This window comes from Erythrolamprus reginae, chromosome 4, assembly GCF_031021105.1.
Source record: "Erythrolamprus reginae isolate rEryReg1 chromosome 4, rEryReg1.hap1, whole genome shotgun sequence".
Taxonomy (NCBI): Eukaryota; Metazoa; Chordata; class Lepidosauria; order Squamata; family Dipsadidae; genus Erythrolamprus; species Erythrolamprus reginae.
In genome coordinates this window covers 70884707-70907704 of record NC_091953.1, presented here as the reverse complement: position 1 = coordinate 70907704, position 22998 = coordinate 70884707, and the positions used below count along the sequence as shown (strand labels likewise).

The following is a 22998-nucleotide window of genomic DNA, read 5'->3' as shown; positions in this document are numbered from 1 at the left end:
CTGGGGAGGTGGATTCGCCGCCCCCGCCAGCCCAATTTTCCTCCGCGCGGCTGGGGACACGGATCCACCGCTCTTGCCAGCCCGATCTCCCTCCACCCGGCTGGGGAGGTGGATTCGCCGCCCCCGCCAGCCCAATTTTCCTCCGCGCAGCTGGGGACACGGATCCACCGCCCTCACCAACCCGATCTCCCTCCACCCGGCTGGGGAGGTGGATTCACCGCCCCCGCCAGCCCGATTTCCCTCCGGTGGCTGGGGACGCGGATCCACCACCCTCACCAGCCCGATCTCCCTCCACCGGGCTGGGGAGGTGGATTCGCCACCCCCGCCAGCCCGATTTCCCTCCGCGCGGCTGGGGATGCAGATCTACCGCCCTCGCCAGCCTGATCTCCCTCCGTGGGGGGGGGGGCGACGAACCGACGACCGGGGGATGTCCATCCGTGTTAGGTGGTGCAGGGCAGGCACAGGTAACCCCAGGGGAGAACAAGGGAGGGAGAAAAAGGAAAGAGAGAGAAAGGGACGGAGAGAAAATTGAATGAAGGAGGGAGAGAAAGAAAGAAAGAGTAAGAGGTAGAAAGGATACAGAAAAAGGAAGAGAAAGGGAGGGGGAGAAAGGAAAGAGGGAGGAAGGGGAGAGAGAAAGAAGATATGAAGGAAGGAGAAAAAGAAAGAGAGATAGAAAGGAAAGAGGGAGAAAGGAATGAGAGAGAAAGGGGAAGAGAAAGAGAGATAGCAAGAGAGAGAGATAGAGATAGCAAGAGAGAGAGAGATACAAGAGAGAGAGAGAGAGAAAGATAGCAAGAGAGAGAGAGCAAGGGGGGGAACGAGGGAGAAAGAAACACATAGAGGGAGGGAAGGAGGGAGAGAGAAAGGAAGGGAGAAAGAAGGATGGAGAGAGGAAGGAAGGAAGAGAGAGAAAGAGGGAGGGAGAGAGAAATAGAGCGGAAGGGAGGAAGAGAGATTTTTTTTGTCCAAACTTTTTTTACACCCCCCCCCCCCAATGTTCCCCAGGATTTTGAAAATATGAAAAATGTGCCACGGCTCCAAAAAGGTTGGGAAACACTGCTCTACAGGATTGGGTGGCAGTGAAGTTACTCTCCCCTTTCATAAGTTTCCTTGCTTCCTTCCTCTGTTCCTGTCCCTTCACCCTTTCTTTCTTCCTTTCTTTCTTCCTTCCTTTCTTTCTTTCCTTCCTTCCTTTCCTCCCTCCATTTCTTGCTTTCCTTTTCCTTCCTCCCTTCTTTCCTCCCTCTACAGGATTGGGTGGCAGTGAAGTTGAATAAATAACTACAGTTTAATGAATAAAAATAAAAGTTTGCCATGTTGATTGTTTTGCGTAAAAAGAGGAAGGGAAGGAAAGCTCTCAGCTTATCGTCTTATTAATAAGTAAAGTTACATTTATTCTTGCAATGTCTTTTTGCATAATTTAGACTAACTTTGTGAGTTTTTTGAGGGCTGGAACCAATTAAAATTATTTACATTAATTCCTATGGGGAAAAGTCGTTCGAGATAAGAGCTGCTCGACTTAAGAGCGCAGGTCCGGAACGAATTAAACTCGTATCTCGAGGTACCACTGTAATACCTTCTACTATGTAACTCCTTTTGCCTTCTCAATAATCTTCTATAGCGAGGGTCAATCCATTGATTTTCACTCTCATGTCTTCCTCATCCTCTGACTGGGACCACTCCCCCGGTGTCACATCACTCCCCTGTAGTGGTTCCTCAAGCTCATTCAAGTCACTTTCTCCCTCACTCTCGCTCTTTGCTTTATCTGTCAACCCCCCTGGCCAAGGGTATCCAAAGTGGCCTGGCTTACCCTCCTCAGAATTTGACCTGACCTGAAGTGGACAAGGAGCACTCACAACAATACCCAAAGACTATCTGGATATACAAAGGGTTAAAAATTACAGTCTCATCTCACTCTTAAATGCAGCTTACAAAATATTTGCAGCAATAATAGCAGAAAGGATGAAAATATACTTGCTCAAATTATATATTTGGACCAACATTGATTCCTTCCTTATAAGCATATCAAAAACAATTTATGAATTATAATGAATATTCTGGAATATTATGAGGCACATTCAGGTGGCTCTGATATTTATCAATGAGCAAAAAGCATTTAATAAATTAAATTGGGATTTTCTTTTAAAACAGTTGACAGTGATATATTTTGGTGAAAAATTTATTGAAATGATTAAAGTAATTTATACAAACAAGGTGACAAGAATAATAATACATAGAGAACAAACAAAAAGTTTTAATATAATGAAAGGGTGATACAGGGATGCCCCCATCTCCATTATTGTATAAACTTTCAATGGAGGCATTAGCGATACAAATTAGAAATAATCAGGACATTATTAATCAGGTTTCAAAAAGTGGAATATAAATTGCAAGCTTTTGCTGATGATGTGGTGTTCATTGTAGAAGAACCACTAAAGGGTGGATAAATATTATTAAAGGAAACAGGACAATTTGGAGTGTAGAAGGATTGAAAATAAAGAAAGAAAAAACAAAAACGTTGACCAAATATCTTAGCAATAAACAAATTATTATTATTATTATTATTATTATTATTATTATTATTATTATTATTAATTAGATTTGTATGCCGCCCCTCTCCGTAGACTTGAAGAACTGTAAAAAGAATTGGGGATTTTAAGAGCAAAAAAATAAAATAGCTAGGGATATGGCTAACAGCAAATTGTACCACTATAAAGGAAGGTAACTATAACAAATTGCTTAAACAAATACAAAGGGATTTGGAAAACTGGACTAAATTACAAATATCATTAATTGGCAGAATTTCAACAATCAAAATAAATATACATAGGCAAGCAAAAAAGCACATACAAAATTAATTTTTTTGCAATCTAGTATGAAGAAAAGAGGAAAAAATAAAAAGGAATCCTTATATGAAAATCCCAATTTGGTTATTGACTATGGAAGCAATGACCTATCCAAATAGAACAGATTTAAATAAAATGGTGAGTTACGCAGTGCTACTGGATGAAAAAGATGAATTAAAGATTTAAAGCAACAGGGAACAGTAATTGAATAATGGTCACACCTACAAATTAAAACAAGATTTAAGAAAGATAAGGAGAAATTTGGCATTTATTAAAAACAATTGGAATTAGATAAAATATTACAAGGATCTGATACAAAAATGATTACAAAAAAATATAAATTCCTTTTAAGGTTTAAATTAGAAGATGAAACAGTTTAGGATACAATGATTACCATATTTTTTGGTGTATAAGACGCACCGGTGTATAAGACACATCTAGATTTTAGAGGAGGAAAAAAAGGGAAAAAGTATTCTGAACCAAATGGTGTAGCATTATATTGTTTAATAAAATACCAGTGTAGCAGAATACTTTTTACAACCATGTATATTTTTTAAAACCATGTACACATTTTACAAACTTCAAAAGTGACAGCTTCAAGATTTGTGGACTTCAACTCCTAGAATTCCTCCACCAGTCATGCTAGCTCAGAATGGGAGTTGAAGTCCAAAAGCCTTAATCTTGCCAGGTTTGAAGACCCTTGCCCTTTCCTTCCTGTTGCCCCATCCACTGGAGACCCTTGGTAAAATTGTAAAATTGGAGCAGGGGCAATGTTTATCTGCCTACACACTTCCCAGAAAGCCCAAAGATGTATCAAAAAAGTCTTGTTTTAGATTCTTCTGCTATGTTTCTAAATAGAAACAAAACACAAATGATTAGAGGTCCCAACTAATTTTACAAATAAAATGAGAGGTATATTTCCCCCTCTTCCTTTCCAGCTAAATGTTATATGTAAATGTAAATAAATTCTTCAGTTCTGAATTTTAGAGATGCTTTGGACTAGAGTTCCATTATTCAGTCTTGGCGAGGGGGCTGATGGGAATTGCTTCTCTTGCAACAGACTGGCTAATGGGAACTGTAGTCCAAAGCATCTATACTGTTCTCAGTTGCAGGAAGGGACAATCCCTATCAACACCCCCACCCCAGAGGTGGCTGATGGGACTGGTAATCCAAAGCATCTCCAGTATAAGTCCAAGTCACATTCTGATCTCTCAATGTTAAATAGTGTAAAAATAATGGGGATAAACTTTGAAAAGTGGGACTTTGCAGCGGGGGAGGCAAGCCCCCAACAGTTTGGGAAATGCCCAAAAGACAAGAGAAAGGAAAATCTTAAGAATTTCAGAGACCTCTAGAAAACCCCTCCCTTGGATTGGCCGGGCTGCCTCTCCTTGCCCCGAGAGGCAAGGGCATTTAAAAAGCCAGCAGGCTCCTCAGCTGTGGGGAAAATTAGTGAGCACGCACTGAAGCAGCAGACTCCATTGCTGCCACATCTCTCATTCCTTGAAAGGGACGATGCTGCGGGGTGCTGGAGAACCCCAAAACAATCTCTCCTCGGCGCCTCCACAGCCCAAGTCCTTTTGAGCTGTTGAGGTAATTCTACCTGAGACTTTGTATCGGTGGGGGCATGAGATACGTGAGTCCTTTAGTCAGCTTCTCCGCAGCTGGTGCCCTCTGCTCCAAATGCCCAGTGCTTCTAATAAAGTGATTGGTAAAATATTTATGGGTTTTTGATCTATTTCCCCGTAAGTAGAAATGCCAACCTGAGTGGAGATCATGTCCTACTAGGTTTAGCAGTCTAGTATTAGTCAGGAGTATCCATTTCTGTATCCACGCAAGGGATGCAGCATTATAGTAATCTTTCAATATCGGCAAGGCAAGACTGCCTTCCTTCTTCCTGTCCTGCATGTATTTAAGTCGAATTCTTGGGCATTTATTTTCCCAGATAAATTTGCTAGTTAATTTATTCAGTTTTATGAAGTAGTCTTGATTTAGGTGAATCGGGATTGTTTGGAATAAGAATATAATTTTAGGTAATACACTCAATTTAATCGTAGCAATTCTTCCCATTTCTCTGTATCTTTTTAATTTTGTCGAATAATTTATCATAATTGTCTTCTTTTAAGCTTGAGGCCTTTGCTGTTACATTGATACCTATATATTTAACTTTTTTAGTTATTTCAATATCTAATTTAGTAGATAGGTTAGTTTTTTGGGGTCTCTCATATTTTTAACTATCATTTTAGTTTTGGATTTATTAATTTTTAATCCGCATTGCCATATTCATCTAGGATTTCAAGCAATTTTGGACCAGAATCTAGCGGATCTTCCAAAATAAATACAAGATCATCAGCGAACGCCTGTAATTTTTTACAATTTAGCCCTTTTATCTCGTCATTTTTCCTGATGATTCTAGTAAGAACTTCTAGCGTCAGGATGAAAAGCAGGGGTGACAGTGGACAACCTTGTCTTGTGCCTTTTTTTATGTTAATTCTAGTTGTTGCATCTCCAGTTAGAATGATATGTGTGAATTGTTGGGTGTATATAGCTTTAATTGCATTTATAAAGTTTTGGCCAAAATCCATGACTTCTAATTGTTTGAACATGAAGTTCCAAGAAAAATTGTCAAAGGCCTTCTGGGCGTCTAAAAAAAATTAGAGTCACTTGTTTGTCACTATGGATTTCGTAATATTCAAGAATGTCTATTATCATCCTTATATTGTTTCTTAATTGTCTACTCGGAAGGAATCCATTTTGGTCGGGATATATGAAATAATTTAAATAGCCTTTAGTCCTATTTACTAGTATGGAGCTGAAAATTTTGTAGTCCACGTTTAAAAGGGAGATAGGTCTACAATTTGCTATTTCTGTTGAATCAGTATCTTTTTTAGCTATCAGGGCCAAGTTTGCATCCGTCCAGGATGGAATTTCCCCTTTCTCTAGAACTACGTTATAGATTTCTAGGAGGGTCTCTTCTGCTATTTTTGGTAAATCTTTGTAGAGTTCAATTGGAAGGCCATCTGGTCCTAGGGCTTTATTTATTTTTTGCTTTTTAATTATCTCTTTTAATTCTGTGATTGAAATATTCTTCTTTAATAGCTCTTTAGTTTCATTTGGAATCTTAGAAAGGTTGGCCTGATTTAGGATATCTTGAATTTTTTGGTCCTGTATTTCCTTGTTTGTGTTTCCCTGATTATCGTAGAGTTTACTATAGAAGTCTCTTGCTATTTAGTTTTTTTTTCTAGATCGTGGCATAATTCCCCTTCTTCTGTTTTGAGGCAGTTAATTAATTTCTTTTCTTTTTGTTTTTTTAGTTTGTTGGCTAGCCATTTGCTAGGTTTGTTCGCATTTTCAAAGTTATATTGTTTAGTACTTTTTATTTGTTGAGCTAGTTTTTCTTTAACAAATTTAATTGATGTTTTATCCATGACATCTTTTTCTTTAAGTCTATATTTTGCACTTGCTTTTGTAATTCTTCTTCTAGTATTCTATATTCCTCTTCCAAATTATCAATTTTTCTTTTTTTATATAGTCTTTAGCCATGTATGAAATTGCAATTCCCCTAATCACTGCTTTAGCTATGTCCCAAAGATTTTGTAAGTTGGTGTGCTCTTTAACATTTTCTTGGAAAAAGAAATTAATTTCTTTTTTAAGTTTTGGTTTGAAATCTTCTTGTTTTAGAATCGATTTTTGGAGTGTCCATCTGTAGCATTGTTTTTGCCCTTTCCAGATTACCTTTAGTGCGCTATGATCAGATGCTAGGTTGGCCTATATCTCAATTACCTCTATTTGTGTATTAAGTTCAGTCGTTGACCAGAACATATCTAGTCTTGACCACGATTGGTGTCTGTTAGAGTAGTGGGTGTATTTTTTTGTTTGTAAGTTTCTTTCTCTCCAGCAATCTTTGAGTTTGAATTCTTTAGTTAGTTCTAGAAATGTATTTGGGAGGGTTCTTTTGTTTTGTTTTTTATTACCTCCATTTTTATAATCATATTCTTTGTTAATTATTCCATTGAAATCACCCATCATACAGATGTTCTCTTTGGTGTAATCTCTGACAATAGACTGCAATTTTTTATAGAATTTATCTTGGCCTTTGTTTGGAGCATATATATTAATTAAAGTTATAGTTTCTTGGTCTTTTTGAATTTCCACTATTAGAATCCTGCCTTCTGTATCTTTATATCTTAAATTGGCTTGGATATTTAGATTAATGTAGAAAATCACACCTCTCTTTTTTCTTGCGCTAATGATGAGAACAGATTCTCCAGTTTATTCCTTTTAAGTAGATATTCGAATTTATTTTTTATGTGGACCTCTTACAGGGTGATTATATCTAGATTATTCTTGGATAGTTTGTTAAGAAATGTATTTCTTTTATTTGGTATATTTAAGCCATTTATGTTTGTGGAGTAAAGTTCGATTCCCAAGTTTATCTTTTTTTTGTGGAACTTTGTTTTTATTATTTGTATTTGGGTCTAGTTGCTCTTGTAGTTCTAATTTCTTTTGGTTCTTCTGTGTAGCCATCTTTCCCATCAGGTTTCTTAGTTTTATGAGTTATCTCATCCTGTCGATTCCATTCCTGATCTTCTAATCGTTCTGCCATTCTAGGAGGGTTACTTAGCTGTTTGATTTCTGTTATCTACTAACCGATCATTGTTAAAGTTTTTTTCATAAAAGTCTTCAGCTTTGTTGACTGAATCAATTTTTAATTTCTTATCTTGCCATGTCACCAGAATTCCTATTGGGACTAGCCATCTAAAGTTAATATTGTGTCTAGTTAGTTTGGCAGATAGGAAAGAGTATGGTTTGCGCAGATCTCTAACGCATTTTGGGACTTGTTTCAGGATCACTAGTTGTCTTCCCTTATATTCAATAGGGTCAGTTCTAGTATGTTGATGCTGAGCTTGCTTTCTGCCGCAGACCATTGTCCTTGGGCCATGAAGAATCCAGGCGCCACCCCCCCCCCAATCCCCACAGAGTGTCAAGACCATCCACTCTGGTTCCAGAAAAGGTAGCCATCTGTCAGAGTTGGGAAGTGAGGCTTGCCAGCACCAATAGGGGGACCTGAATCCAAACTGGTGACTTCCCCTGCCCAATTTCTGTAAAGGCAATAAAAACCACTGAAGCTTTTTAAAATGGGCCCTGGCCCAGGGCACTATATTGAAAGCCAATAGCCTTTTGCCTAAAAGGCAAGCTAATTCTATAATACGAGAAGACCACTCCCTCTGAATTGACCCTACCAGGTCCAAGATGCTTTCCTACCTCTCTGCTGAAAGGTATTCCCTACCAACTGTGGAATCAATTATGGCCCCCAAGTGAAGGATTTTGGTAGTATGTCATCCAAATAGCACTGGGAATGGGAATGGCCCTGATTGTTGCTACAATAGCCACCAACATCTTTGTAAACACTCTGGGGGCCGATGATAAATCAAATGGCATGGTTCAATACTAGTAGTGTGTTCCAGCAAACTGGAACTGCCTATGGAGAGGAGATAGAAGAATGTGTAAGTATACTTCCATTAAATCAATTGAAGGGAGGAGATCTCCCTCCCTAATGCCCTCCAAGAATGCATTTTGAAACTTGTATGTATCACATAGTTGTTTAACCGTTTAAGATCCAGAATCGCTCTCCATCCCCCTGGGGCCTTTGGAACTACAAATAAGATTGAATAGAATTCCTGCTCGCATTGATCCTCTGGGATGGTCTCTATGATGTGGATATCCAGCAAGTGCTGGTTAGCTGTCTCCATGAGGATCCTCCTGGATGGAATTCAGGAAACCGGGCAGCAGAAGAAGAACCTTTGTAGGATGGAGATGAACTTGAGAGAGGGGCTGAATCTAATGATGTCTCAAATCCAAATGTCCAAAGTGGACTCATCCCATTGATCCGCAAAATGGGCCAGTCAGCCCCTGTTGGGATGCTCAGGTGTGGACTCATTGTGGCCGTCAGACTGAACAATCTCCTCCCCCTCAAAATGGCCGTCAGGACCTGAATGGGCAGCCCTTCTCTGCCCTGTCTTGATATGGTCTATAATGTTGGACATGGAAACCTTGGTTACACTGAAAAAAAGCACCTGTTTGATAGGGTTGGCACCTAGGGTAAGATGTGGGACAATGCCTCGGCCCGTCTGGTGACTGCTGGAAGAATCTTCTTGTGATCCTTCATTTTGCTGAGCAATGGGTCCAGAGTGGTGCCAAACAGATATTTGCCTTCATAATGCACCATGGCCAGCTTCCATTTAGGGTGGGCATCTGTCTGTCAGTTCTTGAGCCAGAGGAGTCTGCAAGCCATCACCGATGTTCCTAAGGACCTTGTCGTGAAGTGAGCTACTGTTAGGGACATATCTGCTGTGATCTGGGCAGCTGCAATTAGTTTGTTGATGTCTCTGCGAATACAACTCTCAGTGGATGCCATCTTCTCCTGTAACTGTTGAATCAGATTAAGGAGAATCTGACAAAGAAGGAAGTGGCCATTGAGACGCAGACCAACCACACTGCAAACTGGTAGGCACGTTGGGGAAAGAGATCCATCTGGTGATACTCTGAGTAAAGAGACTCATTGGATCTCCCAGAACATTGGAGGCAGCATGTAAAGCCACAATGGGAGCACCAATCACTGGTACCTCTGGATAAGTCCAGAGTTACATTGAACAGGTGTTTCTCAGCTGCCCGTGGGGGACCACTGAAGGGTATTGAGATCCACACACATCTTAGGTGATGAGATGACCTCTGGTATCACCTTCTGTTCCAGGAATAAGGGATCCGTCTTGTCTTGATTCTGAGTCTTGTCAGGCTCCACAAGTGGAGGAACTGGGCCTGCTGCTATATGAACTTTGCAAAGTAATGGCCTGAGTAAATGGTTGGGAAAAGCCCCACACACGGAGATTGTTCTGGTTGGGGCTTCTCATCCTCTGATAGTTCCAGTCCTATAGTGCTGTCCTCTGGCAGCGTGATGATAGGAACCTCTCCCTCCTCCTTGTCCTCATCCACTACATTGTCAAAGGACGGACCTCCACCCTAGATGAAATCTGTTTCATCATATCACAGTTGATGCTCCCTCTGGTGGTAGGTGGCATCCTGGAGTCAATTGTCCTGTTGTTGAGCTTTCTGAATGCCTGTTGCAATGCCTTGTTGGATTGCTTCGGTGAATAAAGCTCAGTTCTCTTTAAACAATTCTTCTGCAATTCACCAAGCTCGGTCTCATACAGAAATCTGGCTTGCCAAGCATTAACTCTTGCTTCTGGTCAACACCTACTAGCATTGGCCACCAATCCTGGCTTCCACCAATCCTGATCTTCTTACTTCTTCCCCAACACAGGAACTCTGGAACACAGTGTCTTCAGTCTCAGCTAGCCTGGTTAATTTGGGTTTAAACTTGGCTAGTCTGATATGGGCTCAATCCTGGCTACCCTGAGTCCATAGCCTGTCGGAGCTGCACTTTCGGAAGATAACCAGCCCAAGCAGCTAACCAACCCAAGCAGCTAGCCAACCCAACCAGCCAGCCACAGACCACAGATCAATGAACCACAGCAGCAGCAGCAGGTAGTCTTGCAAAAATATATTTACTTCTTATTTACACTACTAACTGTATTCTATCTTACTATACATGCATCAAACTAGTATCTCACAGGTATCACTACAACTATCTCAATTACAGTAACTCACAGGAACCAACAGATCAATACAGCAATACAGCAACAGGAACTTCAGATCAGAGCATGGAGCACACAATGGATCAGAGAACAGAGAATCAGAATCAGGGAATCAGAGAATCAAAGAGCAGAGAGAGCAATACTAAAGCTCTTGCATATTTAAATATTTATCACCCAATCAGGTTGCTGCATGCTTCATTAACTCAGAATGACTCAGCACTCTCTTCATATTCCTTCCTTCTGCATTGAGATATTATCTCAGGATATGCTTAATCTTGACACCACCTACCAGACACCTGAAAGCTAGCCCTAGTCAACAAATGAATCCCAACCATGAAAACTGACACCAGACCCAGAACAACACAGGAAGCCACCACCAATCACCCACACCCATACCCACTGTTCTGTACAGGGCCCTTGGAGTGAACCTCCTGACTCAAAAGGCCCTTATTGCATGGTAAAATCACACTCTTTATTGATAAAAGCATACCCAGTGAAAAGCAGGTTTAAATGGCAAGCAAAAATTTCTCTCTCCGGAATGAAGGATTAACAACGTCTGGGAAAGGTGCCAAACTCTGCCTAAATGGCAATCCTTAGATAACAAACTCCATTTATCATTCAAGAATATGAATCAGCTCACTGAAATCCCTGGCAGAAATCATCCAGTAGAGAATGTCTTTTATTGAGACAGAAATCATGGCTTTGAAACCTTTTTTAAGCCACACCCTCTCTAAAACCTCTTCCATTGAACAGCATTGAAACCCCACACCCAATTACCCAAAATCGTTTGCTTTTTACTGCCTGGAAGTGACATCACAGCCAAACTATGATGGCGCCTCCAACTGCTGCATCCCCCTTCTGACACACTGACACAAAGAAAACTGACACAAGCCATAAACACATAGCCAGGCCAGAAACTCAGAGCCAAACAAAAACCTGGGATGTTGCACCACAGACATACATTACAAAACAGCTGACTAGTCTGCAGACATCAACTGCAACTAATCAGGATGTTTCAACACAGCAGCAGCAGAGCCAGCATTCCACACCCACCCACCAGTATTTATACAGGGACGGCAGCTCAGACCATGCTTTGTTCACCCAAGCACAAAGCCAAAAGCACTTGCCTGAAGACCTGCCTAGTGGGACCTAGTCGAACCATCTCCAGGATTCTATCAACCTTACACGGGAAAAGACCCAAGTATGCCAAGATCTACATACCTTACATATCTATACCCATGAAAATCTCCAAAAAACATATATAATATTGTATATGTATATGTATATTCAGATCCCAGTAAGGGTATGGCTACCTGATGAAGGTAAATAAGCCTGAAATAGATCTATAGTAGTCTACCTTCCTTTTCATTATGAACAAAAATATATTACACATAGATTATATTTGTCGGCTATAAAAAACGTATCTGCCTTGGAATATGGCCCCTGGTGGGGCCGAGAGACAAAAAGAGCTGTGATGTTCCTTCAATATACGAGGCTGACTCGACACCCCCCCCCCCAAAAAAAAATCACTCATGACCCTTTCCTGGTACAAGCTGATACAGGAAATGAGCCTGTAGCCTAAAGGCAAAGGCCCCAGGTTCAAATCCCACTAAGGGTGTGGCTTCTTGATGAAGGCAAATAAGCCCAAAATAGATCTATAGTAGTCTCCCTTCCTTTTCATTATCAGTAAAAATATGTTACAAATGTAAATGTAAATATAAATGAGTGTAGGCCCAGAAGATGGTCTGCTCTCAAAAGGTATGATAATGAAGGCCATGCCACAGGGACGTGGTGAATCTCAAGCAGGTAAGTATCTGTTGGTAGCAATTAGTTTGGTAGAAGAGTGGGTGCCACATCATGGGGGGGTGGCTGCACCTGCTGTTGGTGCAGTGGTCTAGGGGCATGGCACACTGCTGACATTGGTGCACAAGACTCTTCTGAGATGGTCAGTAGCACTGGGATGCTTTGATTTATTTTCATTTATTATTTTATTTTTATTGAATATTTTTATTGTAAAATAATAATGATACTTTAGAGTGGGAGGAATCTGGATAACCAGGGAGGGAGAGGTCCACAGGCTGTAGGCCACAACTGAAGGCCACAAGGACCCTGGAGCGCTATTTGGATGTCTGGAGGCCTAACTGTTATTCAAAATGGCGACTGTTTGCCACGTGGAGCAGAGGAGGAATGAAGGAAGTAGGATAGGCACTGGCTGAACTCCGTTAATGTGAAGGAGGTGAAATTCTGGGCTTGTTAAGGTGAATGAACTTAGTTAGAGAAGCTGATGCCTGAAAACAGCTGGCTTTGTTATTCAAAAGCGGAAGCCAAAGCGCTCTGATCGCTCTGTTAGAAGCCAATCTCACAGCATGCTTTGTCTGGCCCCTTGAGAGCTGGGCAGAGGCTTCTCTCCCCTCCTCCAGCAAAGCCATTTCCAGCAAAGAACAAACACCTCCCAATCAGCCCAGATTAAACAAACTCTCAATTGGGAGATGAAACAAAGTCAAATTGTTTCTCAAAACACCAACAGTTTACATAGAGAGCTATAGCGTTAGTGTCCAACTCAAATCGACTGAAAACGAAACTGGGGAAGGAATAGCAACAATGACATCACAAGAAGCTTTGGCATGCTCAGTCCAATCAGGATTAACCCATACATGGCTACGATATACACCATGAGGGAAAAAATATAGGCATGGTTTACTTTTGCTTTCTCCTGTGTAGTAATCAATTTGCAACTGTCACTCCAGTATCTTTCTATACTACTGCTGGCCGATATAGATGCTTGTTTATTTTAGCTGAGCAGCTGAGATCTTCATTTTTCCCCCCCAATTTTTTTATTAATTTTCATAAAATAAACAGACACACATACAAACATTAAACATAAAGTGGGGGTGTATTTCCCCCGCTTCTTTTGAAAGTATACATTCAAGTACAAAAAAAAAAGAATACATAATCAGAATATATGTTAAATGTTAAAAAGTCTAGTAATTTTGGGTTAAGGTTTTACAAATCTTAAATACAATGTAGATATTAGGTAAAATTCTTAATATGTTGCTTATACGTAAACTAATATAGCATAGTTATCAAAAAATACCTTAAATGTAATGTTAACTACTATACTAATATACCATATTCATCAAACAAAACATTTAAACTAATTTCAACCACTATACGTATATAAACCAAAATTCTTAATATGTTACTTATAGATAAACTACTGTATAATAATCATCAAAAAATACCTTTAAACTAATATTAATATTGTTATCACCTAGGTAAAAACAAATACAAAAAATTAACTAAAAATAAATGTATATATCTTATTTTTTCTTATCTATCCATTTATAAACATTGTTCCATGTTTCATAAAATTTAGTATCTTCTTGATCATTTAATCGTCTTGTCATCATATCCATTTCAGCGCAATCTAATATTTTAACTATAACTTCTTCTTCCTTGGGGATTTCCCCCCCTTCCAATTTTGCGCATATATTATTCTAGCCGCAGTTAATATGTGTATAATTAAGTAAAGAATTTCTTTCTTGTAAGTCTGATTGGTAACTCCTAATAAATGGAATTCCGGAGTATTATCTATATCTTGCTTTACTATTTCTTTTAATATTTTCTCGATCATCTTCCAGTATATTTTAGCTTTACCACATATCCACCATTGATGGTAATAGGTTCCTATATCCTTCTTACATTTCCAGCATAATGGGGATGTTTTGGGAAACATTTTTGCTATCCTATTTGGTGGGAGATGCCATCTAAAGAACATTTTGATTTGGTTTTCTTTTAATGAGACTGATTTGGTCATTTTCCAGTTATTAATCCAAACTTTCTCCCATGTTTCTATGTCTATTTCTTTGCCAATATTTCTGCACCATCTTATCATAGTATCTTTTAAAGTCAACTCTATATTTTTATGAGCAATGAGGAATTTATATATTTTCCCTATCATTTTTATTGGATTGGTAGTAATTAGATTGCTTAACAAATTCTTACTTTTATTAAAAATATAAAGAGTTTTATCCTTCTGGTATCTAGATCGAATCTGGGCATAATGCCACCAGTCTATTATTATCCCTTCTTCTTGTAATTTAATCCTAGATTTTAGCTTCATCTGGTCGTTTAGTAGTTCTTTATATCTATAAGATATTTTCTTGTCTTTTATGGACTTTGGATGCGTTATTGCTTCTAAGGGGGCTAGCCATTCTGGGATATTTAAGAAGTGATTTTTCTTTATGTCTTTCCAGACTTCTAGTAGATACTTCCTTAATGTGTGCCTTTTAAAATATGAGTGATTTTTTTCCTTGTCGTACCATACGAATGCGTGCCACCCAAGCATGAGATCATGTCCTTCTAAGTTTAATATTCTTTTGTTCTCTAGAGTTATCCAATCTCTGACCCATGTTAATGCGGCAGCCTGATAATATAATTTCCAATTTGGAAGGCCAAATCCTCCTCTTTCTTTGATATCTTCTAGACAATTTATTTTTATCCTTGCTTTTTTCCCTTGCCATATAAATTTTTTAACTAGGTTTGTCGAAGTTTTTAAAAAAATTCCCCCTGGATTTATTGGAATTACCTGGAAGAGAAATAAAACCTTGGGTAAGATATTCATCTTAATTGTTGCAACTCTTCCTAAAAATGATATTTTCAGGTTATTCCACATTGCTAAATCTTTTTTAATTTCTGTTAGTAATTTTGTATAATTATCATTTTTTAATGTTATTGTTTTCGCTGTTAAATTTATTCCTAGGTATTTTACTTTTTTTACAGTCTTTATTCCAGAAATGCTTTCTAATTTAATTTCTTGTGTTTTGTTCATATTTTTAGTTTAAAAATGTGTTTTACTTTTGTTTATCTTTAAACCTGCTACCTTTCCATATTGTTCAATAGCTTGCAATAAAGTAGGAACTGTTGTTATCGGTTCTTCAATTATGAACGTTAAGTCATCTGCAAAGGCTTGAACTTTATAAGTTTCATCTCCTACAGTTAAACCTTTTATTTTAGGATCCGCTCTTATTTTAATTAATAGAGTTTCAAGAATCATAATAAATAGCAATGGTGATATAGGACAACCTTGGCGAACTCCCTTATTTATATCAAGTGTTGGTAATCGATTATTGTTCAATATTATGTTGGTTGGTTGTTTTGAATATATAGTATCTATTAAGTTAACAAATTTTGGGCCAAATATCATTTTATTTAATTGCATTTTTATGAATATCCAGTTGACGTTATCAAAGGCCTTTTGAGCGTCTAGAAACATTAAAGATGCTGTCTTGCCTGGATATTGTTCATAATACTCTAGTGTGTTTATTACTGTTCTGAGATTATTTTTAATTTGTCTCCCTGGTAGAAACCCATTTTGGTCTTGGTGTATTATTCCATTTATAACTCTTTTGAGTCTGTCTGCATAAATGGCAATAAATATCTTGTAATCTACATTTAATAATGATATGGGCCTATAGTTTTTAATTTTTTCTGGGTCTGTGCCCGGTTTGTGTATTAAAGTTGTCAGTGATTCTGACCAAGATTTAGGAATCTTACCCTCAAGTCTACATAGATTGAAAGTTTCTAACATGTGGTTTCTTATTGTTTCATTTTCTATCTTGTACCATTCTGCCGGTATGGCGTCTGGGCCAGTGGCCTTATTGCTTTTCTGTTTTTTAATTGTTGTTAAGAGTTCTTCCATTGTTATTGGTCCATCCATGGTGGCCTGTTGGTCTTCTGTTATTTGTGGTAATTTTGAAGCTTGTAAGTAGTTAAAGACTTCATCTTCGCTAACATTATCTTTAGCATATAGATCTTTATAAAAATTATACAGAATGTCTGCCTTTCCTTCTGTATCGTATTTTATTATACCATCTTTGTCTTCTAATTTTTTAATTAATTTTGATTGGCTCTGTTTTCTAAGTTTATATGCTAGCCATCTGCCTGGTTTATTTGCGTGTTCAAAATAGTGTTGCTTTGCTCTTTTAATTTTTTCAGTTATTTGGCTTTGTTCTATGATTCTAATTTTATGTTTAATTACATTTATTTCTGTTTTTAAGTCTCTGTTCTTGATGTGTTGCTGCGATAAAAATTCTAATTGTTTTAATTCATTTATTAATTGTACATATTTTAATTTGTTTTCCTTGTTATATTTTGCTATGTAGGATATTGTTAATCCTCTTATGTAAGCTTTGACTGTATCCCATAAGTTCTGTGGAGTGGTATCTGAAGTTTTGTTGATTTCAACAAATATTTTTAGTTCCTTTTCGATCCAATCCTTATATTTCTTATCATTTAATATGTTTCTATTCATCCGCCAGTTGTTCTGTTTGTTATTCATTCTCATAGAAACCACTATTGGATTGTGATCGGCCCATGTATTAACATCTATCTCTACCTCTCTTATTTGTTCTGCAACCATTTTTGGTGCCCATACCATATCTATTCTTGTCCAAATTTTATGGGGGTTAGAGTAGAAGGTATATTGTCTCTTATGGGGGTGTCTTTCCCTCCAAATATCATTTAACAGTAGTTCCGCTTTCATTTTTTGAAAGGTGTTAGGTAGCAAATTCCTTCTTTTTTTTTTGCTTTTTTTCCTTTTATTGTTATCTCCCCCCCTGAATGGTCTAATTGTCTGTTCGCGATAGCATTAAAATCACCTATTATTAATACATTTTCAATAGCTAGGTCTATTATTGTTTGATGTAAATTTTTATAAAATGTCATTTGATCTTCATTAGGAGCATAGATAGAAACAACAGCTAGAGGTCTAGGTTCAATATCAACTTGTACAATCAATATTCTACCCTCATTATCCTTAAATATTTGTTTGGAATTTATAGAATTCTCAACATACATCACTACACCTCTTTTTTTTTGATCTGCTAATGCAGCATACATTTTTCCAATTTTGGGATTCAACAGTAATTTTTGGTTATTTTTTTTAATATGCACTTCTTGTAATATTGCAATTTGAGCATTTTGATTTCTAATTTTAGAAAAAAATTGTTTCCTTTTCCTTGGTTCATTAAGTCCATTGACGTTTACAGAAAAGATGTTTAAATCCTTACTTGTTGTCATTTAGTAGGTTTTTTGGTTTCTCGCTGAGATTGAACTCTTCTGGCACCTTGGTCCTGCTCTATTACCTGAGCAGTAGCCCCCAGATCTTCTTCTTGCTGGGTTGCTAATTTTTCCCCTGGTTGTTGTTGAACTGGTTGTTGTTCAACCACTTGTTGCTTATCTGTATAGTCCAGGCGGCTGATGCCACTGTTTTCAAAAAAGTACATAGCTTGTTCTACATTTTCCAATTTGTATCTTGTAGAGCGCCATGTCAGAGAAAGACCTTGTGGAATAAGCCAACGGTAAGTTATATTTTCTTTGATCAAAATTCTAGTTAGAAAGTGGTAATCTCTTCTGCTTTCTCTGACGCTTCTTGGAACTTGTTTTAATATTTTTATTTCAACTCCTTGATGTTGGAGTTTGGCATTTCTTGACCAATGGAGTATGTCATCTCGCAAAGTTTTTCTGGTGAATTTGATGTGTATCTCTCTTGGGAGGTTGTGGCGACGAATGTAACTATTCGAAGTTCTGTAAACTTCATCGATTTCTTTCAGTAGTGCTGTGGGATCCTGTTGGAGTATTCCTCCAATAGTTTCGGCCATAGTCATTTTTAAATCTTCATCTTTTTCCTCTTTTATATTCTGAAATCGTAGTCCATACGAAGCACTTTGCATCTCCAACTGAGTGATTGATTCATCATATCTTCTGTATCTTGCATCAGCTCTCCCTTCAAGGTAGTCCATTCTTTTTTCATTTTTGTCAGATTTCTCTTCAACTTTTTTAACTCGGTCATCACTTTCTTGTATTGTTTGTTGGATCTCCTTTATCTGGTCTTTCATCTCTCCCATATCAACTTTCAATTGAGCCATCTCCATTTTAAATTCTGCCAGGTCTGCTTTTATAGCTTCTCTTTGTTGTGTTGCATCCTCTTTTATGGCCTCTCTTTGTTGGGTAGCGTCTTCTTGAGATTTAAACATAAAGTCCTTCAAAGTATTTAGAGTTTCTTGTAGTGTTGCAAAATTAGGCTGCGTTGTTTTGTCTTTGTCTTTGTCCTTGGTAGTCATGGTTAACACCTGGTGCGACGGGGAAGGATGCGGTGACCCTTGTGGAGAGGGAATTGTTGCTGTAGTTTGTTTTTTAACCGTTTTAACAAAGGTTGAGGTACTTGACATTGTCAAATTTGAATCCACTGTTTGAAGTTTAAATTAATTTAAATTAGTTTCAATTTATATGTAGTAAAAGGAAAAGAATTCCTATAAATTCCAAATCTGTTCAATCTATTTTGATAACAATTTCCCTTGAAATATGACTATATATAGCAATTCAATTACCAACAAAATTCAAAGTATGTTGTTATTTTTGAAACTTTAAATATGCAATGCCAAAAGGAGCAGGTGTAAGACTTTTTAAAAAAAAATAAGAGAGAAATAAGAGTTAAAAATAAGTAGTCTGGTAGGAGGGCAAGATAAATAAAAGAAAGGAAAAATATTAGCTATTCATAAAAAATAAAAGAGAGCATAGAAAAGGAAAATTATGAAAAAAGAAAAGGAGAGGGAGAGAGGAGAGAAGAGAAAATTAGTAAAAGGAGTGGAGAGAATTGTTCTAGGGGAGAGGGAAAAAAAGGAGGTGATATTTTAATTCAGCTAATTAAAATAGAGCAGGGAACCAAGGTTTGTTAACAATGCATATGCTTCAAATCAGGTTTCTTTTAAAAATAGCAGTGCACAGAAAAAAAGAGAAAGAAAAGAATCAAAGAGAGATCAGGAAAAAAAGAATAATTATTCAAAAAACACAATATCAGTATTATATACTTATATTCTTCTTATAGGTCCAGTAGTTGTGCTGAAGAGTAAGGGATGTAAATCCAAGTGTCAAAGGATAAAGTTATGTTTAGTTCCAATTTCAAGTTCAAAAGGAAAGTCAAATTAGTAGTTTTCTTGTGCTTAAAATGGAGTCAGTTTATTTTCCAAGTTCAAGACAGGAGCAGAGAAGCAAATCCCAAGATGGAGTCAGGTTAAAATTCGTACAGCAAGGCAGATGTTAAAAAGTTCTCAGCAAATAATCCAAAAGCAATCAGCAAATAATCCAAAGACGCTCAGCAAGTAATCCAAATAGGTTAATCCAGGAGTAAATAGTCCAAAGGAAAGGTTGAATAGATAGTGTTTCAGTTCCTTCTATTTTCCATTTATTTTCTAGTTATTGGGTTATTTCATTATTGTGAAAAAAGACAACTAGATGAGAAAAAAGGCAGCAAGGCTGTGTTCCTCCGCTGTCAGAATTTAAGCCCGGAACACTATGTTTTTAACGATGTATCAAAAACAAATTCTAATCATCGTTACAAATTTCCTTCAGCAATTTAAATTTTCTAAATAGTCATATCAAATTTGAATTATTTTATTAATCCATAAAGTAAAAAGAAATATTTTCTAAGTTCCAAAGTTCAAGTTCAAGATGGAAAAAATGAAAGTGAAAAAATTAGATCCGGCTGTTATTTGCGGATGAATCCAAAAAAAAAGGAAAAAACTTTCACCTTCGCCTTATTGAAAAGGAAAAAACTTTCACTTAGAACTTTCGCAGCGATCAAGTCTTCTGGTTTTAAACATGAAACAAAAAGAGGGGTTTTTTTTTACCTTAGGTCCTTTCTCTGGTGTATTCTTTTTCGGTCAGATTAATTATAATGCTTTCACTTCTTGAGCTTTTTCTTGCTTCCCACTGGGTAAGGGGAGAAAGCGCTGGCCGATCCTCCTAAGCAAGGAGGATCGGTTCTCCCGTCTCCGAAGCTGCGGGGCGAACCGCTGCCTCCGGAGTCTCGGCAACGGCTCCTCGGGCAAAGGGGAGCCCCCTGTTCTGGGATCGGGCCATCCGAGCCCGATCCGATCGCGATTGCGACCTTCGGAGGGGGTAGAAGGGATCTCAAGGCAGAGCGCTGCCAAAGAGATCCCGCTGCGGTCTCCTCCAGACCGGAAGCCCCTGAGATCTTCATATGGTGAATGACTCTACTAGGAAAATATAATCTTGGCATATCCTCTCAATGTTCTCAGAATAATAATAATTTATTGTCATTGTACGTATATTATTATTATTAATAATAATAATAATAATAATAATAATAATAATAATAATAATAATAATAATAATAATTAGATTTGTATGCCACACCTCTCCGTAGACTCAGGGCGGCTCACAACAGTGATAAAAACAATACATGGTAACAAATCTAATAATTAAAATCTAAAATAACAGTTTCGCATATGCCCAGTTCACCCGTATAATGAAATTCACATAATGCTTCAAGACCAGTCCCAACACACATAGCAATCCCTAAAACCATGCCCCACCCACCATTAATTCCCCACCCTGAACCAATCAAACATCCATACAACAGACCAAGTAATACTGTCCAACAACTTGCTGATGCTGACCCCTACCAGGAATACACACACACACACACACACACACACTGTCATAATGAGGTAGCCCAACAGGACTTGGGCAGGGAAGATGGAAAATAACATTTTAAAACAATATAAATAGATATAAATATTCACTAAAATATAAACTTACCTCTTTTGGTGTGAAATTCAGAGAACATTCCATAATAGTATTGGCTTCTATAGTCACACAATATACTCGAGATGTCTCTGATGTATTATGCATATCTATCAGAAAATATAAAAATAATTTTACCAATTATTTGTACTTTTATTTTTACAATAGTACCTTAAATTTCTATTCTGATTTAGGTCCTACAGCAGGCAGAAAATATGTCCAACAGTACAAATAAGAGACTGTTACAGTCTGCACTAGCATTCAAAGATTTAAGAAGATCTGGTTGCAGTCATCTCCCAATCACACTATTGGACCCTAGCATTGCCCGCATTCCCCTTGCCTCTTGCTTCCAGTATGACCCATGTGGTGAACATGGAGTGGTTTTCTTGATGACTAGTTTAAAAAGGAACGTAAGCTGCCACAAAGCCAAATAAAACATTTGGTACATGCATTAATAAAGTAACAATTATCTGAAATTAATTGGAGACCACTGTTCCTTGTAAGGTGTGCGGGAGTGCACACAATAAGAAATCTCCGCGCAGTACTTTTCAAGTGCCGCACAGAGTGGTGCAGCAATGGGGAACGAGATTCCCGTCCCTCTCAGCCTCCTCCCCGCTTCCAAGAGTCTCCAAGTTTGTCCTTCTGTGGCTGCTGCTGCTCTTTGCCTCTCCTGCTCCCTCCACGGGAGCCGTTTCTCCCGCCATCTAACTTCTTGGATGGAGAGAAATCCTCCTCCGCTCCTCCAAAGACCCTCGCCTGTCTGCCTGCCCCTCTGCAGCCCTCACCTGCTTGCAGCTTCTCCTGCTCTCAGCTCCTTCCAACTTCCCAAGACCTGCTTTCTCTGTCCGTACCCCCCTCCGAGGGTCATCCGGCTGCTTTTTGCAGCCTCTGGGGCCCCAACGTGTCCCGGGAGACAATAGGAAAGAGACACAGGGAGCCCCCGCCAGCCATCCCCACAGCCCCCTCCCCTACATTCCTCTATGCTCAGCCAGTCCCGAAGCTGGGGAGGAGAAAAGGCAACGGGCAGGAGGGGAGAGGGCTCAGACAGATGCCTACCAGCGCTGGCCCTTCCTGACCTGGGGAAGAGGCAGCAGGGCAGGGTTGAATGACAGCTGGGAGGTGCAGCTGCAGAAGGAACCTGGGGAGGGTCCAGGAATCAAAGTCAAATGAAGGACTTTACCCCTTAAATCACTGAAGATTTAATGCCACCATCAAATAAAAGTCAAATGGATGACTTGGAGCCAATCAGGGGACTTGAGTTCTAGTCCTGCCTTAGAAAATGGGCGACTTTGGGCCAATCACCAGCAGAGTTCAAGTGCCACCTTAGTTCTTATTGGAGGGGGATGTGGAAATTGAAAAAATATTCTCTCATTAATTTGGGATACCAGAAGGATATTTGTTGAGGAAAGAAAAAAACACAGTGGAAATTTCTTTACACTTTTCATTTTTTAAGGACCCCTGGAGGGACCAATAGGCAAAAACTAAGCTGTGTGTTCCTTCCCTTATTGAGGGTCCATAGTTCCCTCTAAGCTGAGCAGTGAGCCATGGCTCACTTAAAAATCATCATCAACTCAGAGTTTTTCAAACCTGCCCAGAAGCCGAGAGGGAAAGAGTGAGAGGGAAGGAGAGAGAGAGGAAGAGAGGAAGAGAGAGAAACAGATAGAAAAATGAGAGGAAGGAAAAGAGAAAGAAAAAGAATGGGAGTAAGGAAGAGAGAAAGAAAATCAAAATCTAGTTTGAAACTAGCTCAACTATTTAAGTGGCATTTTCATATTGATAGAGTTGCCCTATTATGAGCTCACTGTTATAGACACACAGTACAGTATTTTATTTTGAAATTCTCTGAGGAAAAAAGGGTGGGTTTTTTATTTGTTTGTTTGTTTGTTTGT

General features: G+C 38.4%; 1 protein-coding gene across 1 annotated transcript in view; it reads right to left on the bottom strand.

The window, feature by feature from the left end:
* Nucleotides 1–22998, bottom strand: part of CFAP47 (cilia and flagella associated protein 47) — a 1022460-nt gene that overhangs the window by 841331 nt on the left and 158131 nt on the right. Inside the window, exon 21 of the mRNA XM_070750589.1 lies at nt 21125–21219. Coding sequence (XP_070606690.1) covers nt 21125–21219 — 95 coding nt within the window. The remainder of the gene's footprint in view (nt 1–21124; nt 21220–22998) is intronic.